Below are 13,187 nucleotides of genomic sequence, written 5' to 3' on the forward strand. Positions count from 1 at the left end.
TTTTTAAAAAAATATATAGCTAGGCCTAATGCAAAGGACAAAAAAGAAGAAATTTCCTTATACCTGGGAGTGCCCACAGCACAGTTACCTGTGTTCGTCTAAATCAGATGCCTTCATTTTTAATAATTATCTGATGCATTAGAATATACTATATTTGTATAGATTATGAAGAATAGAATATATTAAATTCATACAGTTTGTGACATATAGAATATATTATATTGGTATAGATTGTATTATATAGAATATATTATATTGGTATAGATTATGAAGAATATAATATATCAGTACAGATTGTATAATATAGAATATATTAATTATATTGGTATAGATTATGAAGTATAGATCATTTTTTTCAAAATGTCCAGCTAGTTATCTGACACCACAAATTAACACAATCTCTTCATTCTCATATACTAATAAACACTTGGCTCTTTTTAAAAATATTTTAAACATTCCTGTTGGTCTATATGTCACCTCAAGTCCGTGATGTTCTGCATTTAGGTGAAGAGACCTAAATATCCCTTATGAGTTTTGTTTTATTTCTGTTTGGTTAATTTTTCAGAAAGTAAAACTGGTTTTTAGATAATATAATTTTTTAAGCTAAAACTAACATACTGACATAGTAGTTCAGAGCATGATATAAAATTCAGGATATAAAGCTACTCTCTCTTACATGTTCAGTTTAGATGGCAATAGAGCTATGGTGATATGCTGTTTCCATGAGCAATGTCAGAGGAGACGTGACAATGTAAGAAATGTAAAACAAGACAGAGAGAGCAGTTGATGCTTCTGAGAGGCAGTTACCTTGAAGAAATGTTCTGTGACCAGTGTAACACTCTACCTTCAATTCTGCCCACGATAATATGTGCATTTAAAAGACTTCAGTTAAAATGGACATTTCTCTCCCCGGTGTTAGACAAACTGATCCAAAATTCATATGGATCATGAAAGAATTAGAAATCTTGATGGGGAAGAAAGAAAGAGAAAACAGAAGAAATAAACATAGCAAAGCACCAGTCTGTCCCTGACAAGGCTGGTGGTGGGTTTCAGGGGTCAGGACTCACCTCACATGTGAGGCTCTGGCTTGACGTTCTGCATACATGTGCTTCTTCATGTGTGTTGTACATTACAGAAGCACTTGCAGCTTTATACATACAACCTTTAATAAACACTCCCTATCTTCTAAAGCTATTCTACTGGAACATAGTGGGTTTTATTTCATTTTTAATAGGCAAGTGTCTTAGTTAGGGTTTCTACTGCTGTGAGGAGACACCATGACCAAGGCAACTCTTACAAAGGACAACAGTTCATTGGGCCTGGACTTACAGTTCAGAGGTTCAGTCCATTATCATCATGATGGGAAGCATGGCAGCAGGCAGACAGACATAGTGCTGGAGTGGTAGCTGAGAGTCCTACATCTGGATCAGCAGGCTGCATAGAGAAAGAGTAACACTGGGCCTGACTTGAGCTTCTGAAACCTCAAAGCAGTGACACACTTCCTCCAACAAGACCACACCCACTCCAACAAGACCACACCTCCTCCAACAAGGCCACACCCACTCCAACAAGGCCACACCCACTCCAACAAGGCCACACCTTCTAATAATACCACTCCCTATGAACCTGTAGGGGCCTTTTTTATTCAAACCATCACAGCAGGTAACCAAACCATAATTCATTTATTTTCAATCTACTGTGCCTCCTATGTTGTTTGGTGGAAATCTGCTGGCGGAATTTCTTTCTCTAAGGAAAGGTCAATGATGTTTTTAGGCCTTCAAATAATTACTTGAGGCTCACTTACACAGTGGGAGTAATTTACCTTGCTCTGGTTCTTCTAACTTAAATGTTACTACTATCCAATAAAATTCCTTCAAAGAAACATCTGGAATAGTAGTGTTTGACTAAGTATCTAGATACCATGGCTTAGCCAAATTGACAGGTAAGGTCGTGGGGTTTTCAGTTGTTGAATGCTGATAAATGTAAAGTCAAATTGAAATGTAGACTTCTAACGTAAAATCTACTTAGAAAAGGATGGTGACAGTTTCTTTGTATCTTTTTATCTTCTGCCTCTCCACAAACATGCACTACTGTCTTTTCAAACTGTTATTTCTATATGCAATTGAAATGTAAAGCTAAGCTAATTTCTGTAATCCCTTTCTAAAATTTCTCTTTTGGGGTCTGAGAAGTGGGGGCTCACTGGTTAGAGAACTTGCCATGTAATCTCCAAGGACTCTAGTTCAGATGTTCAGTACCCAAGCTTATGCCACATGGGCATGACATGATCCTGACAGTGACCTCTGAACCCAAGCAGTGGAGATGAGATCATAGAGCAAGCTAGCTTAGTTGTTGATAGTCTGTAAACTCTGGCTTTAAGTGAAAGACCCTACTCGATATAAGATAGCAAGCAATGGAAGAAAATACCAGATGTCAACATCTGGCCTTACACACAGGCACACCCATATGCATGCACACTCATGTGCACTCACAAGAAAATGTAGTTTTTAACATTTTCTACTCTTGGAATTGAAAGCTGAAATCCAGAAGGTTTATTTTTTTCTCTCACTGTAATTCTTTTGCAAACTCTAATGAGGTAAATGAGGGAAAGTTTTGTTTTTATCATTTTAAATTACATTGTATTTCTGACCAAACAAGATCACTGTCATTGGAAAGCAAATGGGCCTTGCCAAACTCTTCCCATTCATTGCAGCTACAAGTTCACAAGAACCGAAATTGTTTAAATATTTTATGACTTTTCATTTGTCTTTTTTTTTTTACTCAGAAGTAAGGTTAATCTGTGAATGAATGCCTTTTCCTCAGAGTTACAGACTTTGCATGTAAGGAAGAGACCTGCTTCGTTTGCTGTACATTTTTTTCAGTACAGACCATTGCTGTTTTATTATTTAGTTTATCTTGTATCTGATTCCCAAATAGCCACTCAATAAGTATTAGCCTTGGTTGGATGAAGGCCATAGAGTGCTTCTATGCAGACAGTGGGCACTGAGAGTAGGGGAGGGGCTGCTTTCACAGTGCTCGAGGCTTGTGTATACCTGGGATTTTCTGAGTGGTTGGGGCTGCACCAGTGTTTAATTCTACTTGTAGAGGACTAATGCAGTCATACTCAGTTTCCTCCGGGCTGGGATTGGTGCCGCATATCACCATAGCAAGCTCTAAAAAGAAGCAAAGCTTTACTCGTAAATGTATGATGGACGCTTCATCATCAAGATTATTTGAAAGTGATATGAAGCTATAGTTTTTCCTTAATCTCATTTCATCCATTTACTTTAAGGAGTTTAATAAGTACTTACATGGTATTTATGTACACAACCTTATGCTCAAGCCGGGAATTTTGCTAATTGCTAGTAGACTTTATGGTTCTCATCCCCAAGGTCTGTCTGACAGCCACTAGCATTATTTGAACCAAACCATTCTAGTTGACTGTTAGTTAGTAATGTACAGCCCACATGTTAGTTGGTCATGTACAGACATTAGAGAGCAAACGAGACCAGCACCTGTGTTCACTCTGAGCCGAGCTTTGAACTAGGGTCTTACAGAGCAGATGCAGATGGTGTGTTCTTTACAGGCAACTTAGCACAAAGACGTGCAGTAAAGAACACAAGGATCAAAGGATAAGTGCACGTGTGATTAGAGAAAGTATCTCAAGATTGGCCCTCATTCCAAAGAGGAGAGTCAGAGCTCACTTTCTGCCATTGGCTGGTGACTGAATATAGAAGGTATCCCGTAGGATACACTGGAGAGAAGTTCAAATGGATTCATTTTTTTCCTTTGAGAGAATAAGGGAGCATGGTTCTTTCACAACCTCAGTGGTGCTGCATTGTAAACCCAATGACCTCAGAAATAACCCTTTTCAGGCAGAATTAGGACTTTGGTGCTGAGAGGAGGCTCCGGGTACTCCTGAGCCGTCTCTACATGCCCCCTGAGTGGGAAAACTGGCCGAGTGAACCTTAACCTGGGAATCTTAGCTGAGCTCACCAGCTGTTCCTGACCCAGCCATCTGAAGAGCACTTCTTTCTTATGAACTCTGTGAGGCATGTCATGTTGACATAATGTTTTCAAAATAAAATGGGCATAATAACCAAATATGGTTCTTTCCCTTCTACAGCATTTATCAGCATAGAAAGAAGACCTTTTATGCGTCCAGTGGATCCGCCACCAATGGTAAGGCAGTGTGTGTGTGTGTGTGTGTGTGTGTGTGTGTGTGTGTGTGTGTGTGTGTGTCTGTCTCTCTCTCTCTCTCTCTCTCTCTCTCTCTCTGTTGTTAAAAACTAGTAAGAAACTGCAGCATAGTACTAGTTAATGACATAAAATGCCTTGTTGAACTCTTTTAACTTCTCTTTTCCAAAGTTATAGCCTTACAAGAAAATCAACTTCCTGTCTTCCAATTAAACATTGAAACAATTAAAATTTTTGCTAAAACATAGGAAAATAAGATGTAATTTCTTATAGCCCTTATTTATTTTTAACCTAAAATAATTTATACTTTTAATAATGTAAGTATATGATATAATATTTGCACTTAAAATGAGTTATTTTCTGGAATAGTGTTATTTAGAATGGATATTTTATAATAGTAAAAGATGTCCTTAATGCATCATTTCTCTTAAAGGTTATTTTGCTGTATTATTATGGAAGTGAATTTTTACCTTTTATCCCTTTTCTGCTAGTACTAGACAACGAAAAGCATTTGATTATAATATTTATTACAGTAACATACATAAAATGGTATTTCCTTTTAGTCTCTCAATGTGCTTATATGAAATATACTAAGTAACTAGTTTCCACTTGAGATTTTCATAAGGTTATGTAATCTATACATCTGTTTTCCCTTCAATGTTATCTTCTCATCCCTTATATAAGTCCCAAACTCTTCACATAACTCACCATTTTCTATTGTGAGAAACCATTTTAAATGAAATAGACAATATTGGATTGTATTTTGTTATTTTCTTAATAGTTATCTCCTAAAAAATTGACTCCAGGTTTTTTTTATTGGATTAGTTTAATGTATGAGTTAATGAGTTAAGTAAGGTATGGTATGTATAAGATGTTAGTCACCAATATAACCATAAAAAGTGTTCAACTGTAAGACTGCTCCAGCTTCCTTTAGAATTTATGCCAAGACTGTAGCCACAATGTTGTATACATTTTGTTCACTAGTAAAATTAGAAGCTTAATTTAGGAAAGTTGTTGTTTTAATGTATTTGAATAAAGTACTCAGCCCTTAGATTGTTTACATACTGTTATTTTAACCTTAAGAGCATTCCTATGGCACCGTGTTCTTATCTCTGTCAGAGCCTAATCCACATGAAATCAGGAGCAGTCATGGTATTCATGGTTACGGTAATCAGACCATGCCCCCAGAACACTCTGATGTTTTGATGCTGTTGCCTTGGGAGTCTTCTATCCTGGCTGGTCATGAAATGGTAGCTCTTAAGTATTCATACCATTTTTCCCCTCACATGTCTGGTCTGAATGTAAATTTCCCAAACCTGCAGCTTTCTTGTAGGTTTTCCGAAATAGGACCAGCTCCTAGTGCTCCTTTACTACAAATTAAAGGATGTTCTGCCTACTGTGGCAGCCCTTCCACCTGCTGATGGTGTTGTCACTTCCCCACAGGGTCACAGTTCTGTTTGTTACCTGATACCCTGGGGTCCTTGGGTCAGATTAGCTCTGATTTTCACAGAAATATAGTTCTGCATAGCTTTTGTCCTTGAGTTCTTAAGTTTAAGGGACAAACATGTTTGTGGAAATGAAGTAATCAGCCCTTTAAAATTATCAAGATGAAATATTTGTAAATCCAAATCTTACATTCTTCTGACCTGAAGCAAGCCCATGCATTAGGCTACTCTTTTGTGCCTAAATCAAAATAAAAAGAGATTGCCAGGAGTGACTGGTGCTGGGCCCCAAGTGACTTCCTGGCCTTGTCTGGAAGCCTCAATGCCATTATACCTACCTGTCACTCTCTCTCCTCCCTGTCACTCCTTGTGCCCAGGCAGTGCCTTGCAGAGGACTGGATGCCACTCTGCCGTTTACCCAGTGAGGCGGGTGAGGAGCGGGAGTTCTCAGGCGTCTGACCCAACAGGATGTGTTTCTCAGTTACTGTGTGCTGTGGGGAGATGCTGCTTATTTGCTTCAGTTGTTAAGTCACATAAGAAATACAGCAGCCGAAAATCAAAGCACCTCTGTCCTTCCCTCTGTCACCCAGCCCCTTCCAGTTCACTTACTCACTTTTCCATTTTCATTAGTTATGTGAACTCCCTTTTTGTGGGGCAGGGGTTGATTGTCTCTGGCATACATAGCACCCCATTTTTGTACTACCTTTAGGAGAAATTGAAGGCTATGCCTGAATAGATTGATGGCTTCCATCAAAGTGGCTCAGACCTCCCTTTTTACTTTGGGTGCTGACCTGGTGGTTGGCTTTAGAGCTCGGGTCTGACTCTGTGGCCTCACAGGCAGGCGAGTGCTCCACTGAGATGCACTCCCAGCCCGGAGTGCATCTTAATTAATTCTTAATTTTGTTCACACCTAAGAGGATGCTTCCAAGTTCTTTTTGCAAGAAACGAATAAACAGAATGGAGATGAATTACTTAAGTATGCATATGTAAACTGTCCCTCACTTGACTTGCATACTCACATTTTTGTTTGGGAGTATAACCTTTTCGCTTTTAAAGATGTGATAGAAAGTGGTCACTTCTGCCTCCCAGCAGTTAGCCCAATAATCTTGTATAACTAACCTGTTAGGCCTGCTTGTCCAGCATAGATTTGTACCTGGTATCCTAGGTCTGATGTGATGACTGACACTGACTGTAACTTTCTTCCTGTTGACTGTTCTGATGAGCACTAGTCCCGTGAACACTGTCCTGAAAGGCAGCGAGGCACAATTGGTTACATCAGTAGATTATATGAAAATAATTAGATTATGCCCTTTAGAGACTAGCCTCCCACCTGCTGAGAGCTGTGGCAGGTTGATGGTCAGCCTCAGGTCTTTCAGAGGTCTTTGTACTCTGAAAGAGGCAGGTGTAAAAGTTAAGAGTTAAGTCAGCAAAGGCATGAGTCCTTTATTTACCTTAAACGAAGGGCTTATTTGCAAATCAAAAAGAAACACCGCCCAGTAGAAGTAAATGTTCCTTGGGAACACAGTTAAAACATACTTGCTTTTTAATATGTTAGCATATGCTAGCATAGGGTTTTATATTTTGTGGCATTAACACATAGTAAGCTGTGCCAAATATGTACATGGCTCCTAGTGATTGGAGTTTTATTTTAATCTCAATAAAATGATAATGCAAAATGCAAATAATATTCGTTGACCTATTCTGATTAATGACTTGAATTTTTGCAAATTCTGTTTTTCAGATCTGTAACAATTACTAAAATGCATTGTTTGTAATTTGTTCAGCCATCCTATTACTGAAAACACATTTTCTTCTAACATACGGATTTGTGGAAGTTGATAAAAATTGCAACTTATATTTTCTAAGAAGTTTATATTCACACATCTGCCACAATGTGTTCAGACAGAGCAGTCTGACTCCTTAGGCTTCCACCCATTGCAAAATACTTACTATTTGCCAAAGTAGCCCTTTCATCAGGAGGATTTAAATTATCCTAGCTTGACTTGACATTTAAATGTTAGCTCCGCTATTGTTCTTACATTCATTCTTTAGCATTGGATTTTTATTAGCTTAACTGATTAATTTTTGTCATAACTTACTAGTAATAAACTATAATGTTTTAGACTTACTTTGTTACTCTTGAAATATTTGACATGTCAGGGTGTTGCTTGGCCTCAACACTAAATTTGTCCTTCAGTCTACTGGTTAACTCACACAAAGTCCATTTTATTGGGTCTGATTGGATTTTATGATCTCTCTTATTCTGCAACATTTTGAGTCATTGTTGCTATATTGTTATCATTCTTTAGCCCTTTATGTAGACAAAATTCCTACATATTATTTCACTGCACTTTGTGACTAATCCTTATATGTGTACATGTGTAAAATACAACTGCTTCACATGCAATGTGTTATTTCTAGGTAAAATAGGATTTAAGTGAAATGTCTTGATTCAAAGGGCACATGTTATCTTCTCCAAAGAATATCATTTTCCAGGAATTCATAGTATGAAAACTGAGGTGAACATGCCCCGCAAAACTCATAAACTAGGACCTGTGGCTGATCTCTTCCTGTAGGTAATTGCAGGGTGGAGAGGGAACATGGAAACTATAAGCTTTTATAACTTGCTGTAAAAGATCCTGTTTTCATTTATCAATGAAGTAGCAATTCAAAGCAGCTCTGCTAACATTTCCACTGAAAATCAAGTACACATGCAAAATAGGATGTCTTTTAAATCCATGGATGGCTGCTCATAATGACCATTCTCATTAAGTGTCCTCACTGTGAATTATAAAGCCCGTGTGAATTTTCCCATTGTCACTTTGCTGATAGTTATGGTTTTCAAAGGTTTCCCTCCTCTTCGTGTTTTACTAAGTGTTTTTAGTCTATCAAACGTATTCTCAAATTTTCATGTCTTTGGAGCACTGTAAAGTAACAGTGGCATGAGCCTAATTGGTAAAGTATCAGCAGATACATGGTGTACATGGGAAAACAGCATGGCAAGCACTATTCAAATACCAACCGAAACCAAACAAGCATGTGATACATGTCTTCATAAACTAGGAACATGCCTTTGACTATTTCTTACACGCATAAGAAAGGTGACCTATATACGCTAAGTCAGTATAAGATGACCAGCCAGGCTCAGAGCAATCACGGAAGGAACCCCATAGCACCACGGCAGTGTGCACACAAGCAGAGTACAGACAGACCTGAATGCTGTTAAGAATCCCCAGGACTGAGTTAGAGTAAGTGCTAAACTGGATCTTACAAGAGGGACAGAATTTAATAAGTGATAGGACGTTCTAGACCAAGGCATCAGAGCAAGCAGAGATTACAGGAGGAAGTGCACACAGTCTGACGGAAGGAGAGTAGATGAGGTGGGAGATGAGGAAAGGGTGCGTTGGAAGTGAGTCTAAAGGTCTGGGTATTAGGTTAACAAATCATACTAAAACATTGAATTGAGAATAAATGATTGAGTGAATGCTCTTTTGAGAGGATTGCACTTAAAGCAGCTTTGAACTAAAAGCAGACAGCTGGGATAGGAAGGGTATGAGTGTAGAGAAACTTCAGTTCACAGCTGAGGTGGTACAGTCTGAAGGGACCATGGCAGGGAGACATAAGACTACAGACTTGTCATTTACCCTTACTGAATTTCATCTCTTTCATTTAATTGTTTTGCACCTAATAGTAGCTTGAAAGTCGGCTCTTTCCAGTCTCTGGAATTGGCATGTTTTACAGTGCTGCTCTCTGAATTCCCTGTTCAAAGCATTAGGAAGGTATGAAACAGTCAGTGGCAACTGCTTTGGTTTTGGGCAACTTAGGGTTTTCAGTCTTTTGTTTGAGGTTATTATTGAATGGTATTTGCAATTTTATTTTGTGTTTAACAAAGTTTTAACTGCATATATTTTAAAACATTATTTAGTAGTTAGTTAAAATTTATCTTTTGTGAAAAGCAAAATTAAATTTGATCTTTTTAAAGAAGTATCAAAATATTCTACAACAGAAATTAAACAATAGTAGATATGTTAGGTGATGAAAACATTCTTTTTTATTGGATATTTTGTATATTTGCATTTCAAATGTTATTCCCTTTCCCAATTTCCCCTCCTGAAACCCCCTATCCCACCCTCCCTCCCCCTGCTTCTATAAGGGTGCTCCCCCATCCACCTACCCACCCACTCCTGCCTTCCCCCTCTGGCATTCCCCTAAACTGGGGCATCTAGCCTTCCAGGAACCAAGGGCCTCTCCTCCCATCGATGCCCAACAAGACCATCCTCTGCTACACAGGCAGGGCTGGAGCCATAGGTCCCTCCATGTGTAGTCTTTGGTTGGTGGTTTAGTCCCTGAGAGCTCTGAGGATCTGGTTGGTTGATAATGTTGTTCTTTCTATGGGTTGCAAACACCCTTCAGCTCCTTGAGTCATTTCTCTAACTTCTCCATTGGGGACCCCATGCTCAGTTCAATGGTTGGCTGCGAGCATCTGCTTCTGTATTTGTAAGGCTCTGGCAGAGCCTCTCAGGAGACAGCTATATCAGGCTCCTGTCAGCATGTACTTCTTGGCATCCAAAATAATGTCTGGGTTTGGTGTCTGTATATGGGATGTATCCCCAGGTGGGGCAGTCTCTGGATGATCTTTCCTTCAGTCTCTGCTACACACTTTGTCTTCATATTTCCTCCCTTCAGTATTTTGTTCCCCCTTCTAAAAAGGACTGAAGCATCTTTGGTCTTCTTCTTGAGCTTCATGAGGTCTGTGAATTGTATCTTGGGTATTCCTAGCTTTTGGAGCTAATATCCCTTATCAGTGAGTACACACCATGTGTGTTCTTTTGAGACTGGGTTACCTCACTCAGGATGATATTTTCTAGTTCCATTCATTTCCCTGAGAATATCATTGAGTCATGTTTTTAATAGCTGAGTAGTACTCCATTGTGTAGATGTAATACATTTTCTGTATTCTTTCCTCTGTTGAAGGACACCTGGGTTCTTTCTAGCTTCTGGCTACTATAAATAAGGCTGCCATGAACATAGTGGAGCATGTGTCTTTGTTATATGTTGGAGCATCTTTTGGGTAGATTCCCAGGAGTGGTATAGCTGGGTCTTCAGGTAGTGCAATGTGCAATTTTCTGAAGAACCACCACACTGATTTCCAGAATGGTTGTACCAGTCTGCACTCCCACCAACAATGGAAGAGTGTTCCTGTTTCACTACATCCTCTCCAGCATCTGTTGTCACCTGAGTTTTTAATCTTAACCATTCTGACTGGTGTGAGGTGGAATCTCAGGGTTGTTTTGATTTGCATTTCCCTGATGGCTAAGGATGTTGAACATTTCTTTAGGTGCTTTCCAGCCATTCGATATTCCTCAGCTGAGAATTCTTTGTTTAGCTCTGTACCCCATTTTTAATAGGGTTGTTTGGTTCTCTGGAGTCTAACTTCTTGAGTTCTTTGTATATATTAGATATTAGCCCTCTATCAGATATAGGATTGATAAAGATCTTTTCCCAATCTGTTGGTTGCCTTTTTATCCTATTGACAATGTCTTTTGCCTTATAGAAGCTTTGCAATTTTATGAAGTCCCATTTGTCAATTCTTGGCATAAGCCATTGGTGTTTTGTTCATGAAATTCTCCCCTGTGCTCATGTGTTCAAGATTCTTCCCCACTTTTTCTTTTATTAGTTTGAGTGTATCTGATTTTATAGGGAGGTCCTTGATCCACTTGGACTTGAGCTTTGTACAAAGATAAGAATGGATTGATTTACATTCTTCTACATGCTGACCTCCAGTTGAACCAGCACCATTTGTTGAAAATGCTGTCTTTTTTCCACTGGATGGTTTTAGCTCCTTTGTCAAATATCAAGTGCCCATAGGTGTGTGGGTTCATTTCTGGGTCTTCAATTCTATCCCATTGATCTATCTGCCTGTCTCTGTACTAATACCAAACAGTTTTTATCACGATTGCTCTGTGATACAGTTTGAGGTCAGGGATGATGATTCCCCCAGAAGTTCTTTTATTGTTGAGAATAGTTTTCACTATCCTGTGTTTTTTGTTATTCCAAATGAATTTGCAAATTGCTCTTTCCAACTCTATGAAGAATTGAGTTGGAGTTTTGATGGGGATTGCATTGAATCTGTAGATTGCTTTTGGCAAGATGGCCATTTTACTATGTTAATACTGCCAATCCATGAGCATGGGAGGTCTTACAATCTTCTGAGATCTTCTTCGATTTCTTTCTTCAGAGACTTGAAGTTCTTGTCATACAGATCTTTCACTTTCTTGTTTAGAGTCACACTGAGGTATTTTATGTTATTTGTGACTATTGTGAAGGGCCTTTATTCCCTAATTTCCTTCTCAGTCTGTTTATCCTTTGAGGAGAGGAAGGCTACCGATTTGAGTTAATTTTATACCCAGCCACATTGCTGAAGTTGTTTATCAGGTTTAGGAGTTCTATGGTGGAATTTTTGAGGCTACTTAAGTACACTATCATATCATCTGAAAATAGTGATATTTTGACTTCTTCCTTTCCAATTTGTATCCCTTTGACTTCCTTTTGTTGTCTGATTGCTCTGGCGAAGACTTCGAGTGTTATATTGAATAGGTAGAGGAAGAGTGGGCAGCCTTGTCTAGACCCTGATTTTAGTCAGATTGCTTCAAGTTTCTCTTCATTTAGTTTGATGTTGGCTACTGGTTTGCTGTGTATTACTTTTACTATGTTTAGGTATGGACCTTGGACTCCTAATCTTTCCAAGACTTTTAACATGAAGGGGTGTTGAATTTTGTCAAATGCTTTCTCAGCATCTAATAAGATGATCATGTGTTTGGGATTGAATTTGTTCATATAGTGGATTATGTTGATGGATTTCTGTATATTGAACCATCCCTGCATCCCTGGGATAAAGCCTTCTTGATCATGATGGATGATCATTTTGATGTGTTTTTGGATTCAGTTTTGAGAATTTTATTGAGTATTTTTGCATCAAAAATGTTCTTTAGAAAGGAAAACTATTGCCTGGCAATTGTGGCACACACCTTTAACCCTAGCACTTGGGAAACAGAGGCAAGAGAATATGAGTTGGAGGCCAGACTGGTCTACATATCCAGTTCCAGTACAGCCTGGGCTACACAGAAAAACCCTGTCTTGAAGAAAGAAAAGAAAGGAAAGGAACACATTAACATGAAATATTTCTTATTTTAGGATAAATGATGTAATCAAAGGGTATCAAACTAGAGACAGACAGAGGACACAGCTTTAGTGATAAAACCTAGCATTTGTAAGACCCTGGGTTTGTTCCCCAGTCTTGGAAAATCAATAAATAAGGACTATCAAGTTAGTACTGAATTGTCTTCCACGACCAATGTTCAGACAGTTGGTTTCCTTTTTCCTTTTTCTTGTTGACAAATATGAGCTGACCAGGTACTGACTTGCTGGGTGCTCCTTACTCTTCCCTCCTCAGCCAGCAGCAGGGATGGCAGCATGGCTGTAAGGACACCACACCCTTTGGTAGATTCGCTGGATGCTTAGAGATGGTGATAAACTCCTTTTAAAAAAGCT

At 38.7% G+C, this 13,187-nt stretch overlaps 1 protein-coding gene across 11 annotated transcripts in view; it reads left to right on the plus strand.

Moving 5' to 3' along the window:
* Nucleotides 1–13,187, plus strand: part of Ahi1 (Abelson helper integration site 1) — a 130,917-nt gene that overhangs the window by 81,474 nt on the left and 36,256 nt on the right. For all 11 annotated transcript variants that reach the window (XM_063263018.1, XM_063263023.1, XM_063263007.1 and 8 more), the window contains one exon: nt 4,124–4,179. In XM_063263018.1, coding sequence (XP_063119088.1) covers nt 4,124–4,179 — 56 coding nt within the window. The remainder of the gene's footprint in view (nt 1–4,123; nt 4,180–13,187) is intronic.

This window comes from Rattus norvegicus, chromosome 1 (genome assembly GCF_036323735.1).
Source record: "Rattus norvegicus strain BN/NHsdMcwi chromosome 1, GRCr8, whole genome shotgun sequence".
Classification (NCBI taxonomy): domain Eukaryota; kingdom Metazoa; phylum Chordata; class Mammalia; order Rodentia; family Muridae; genus Rattus; species Rattus norvegicus.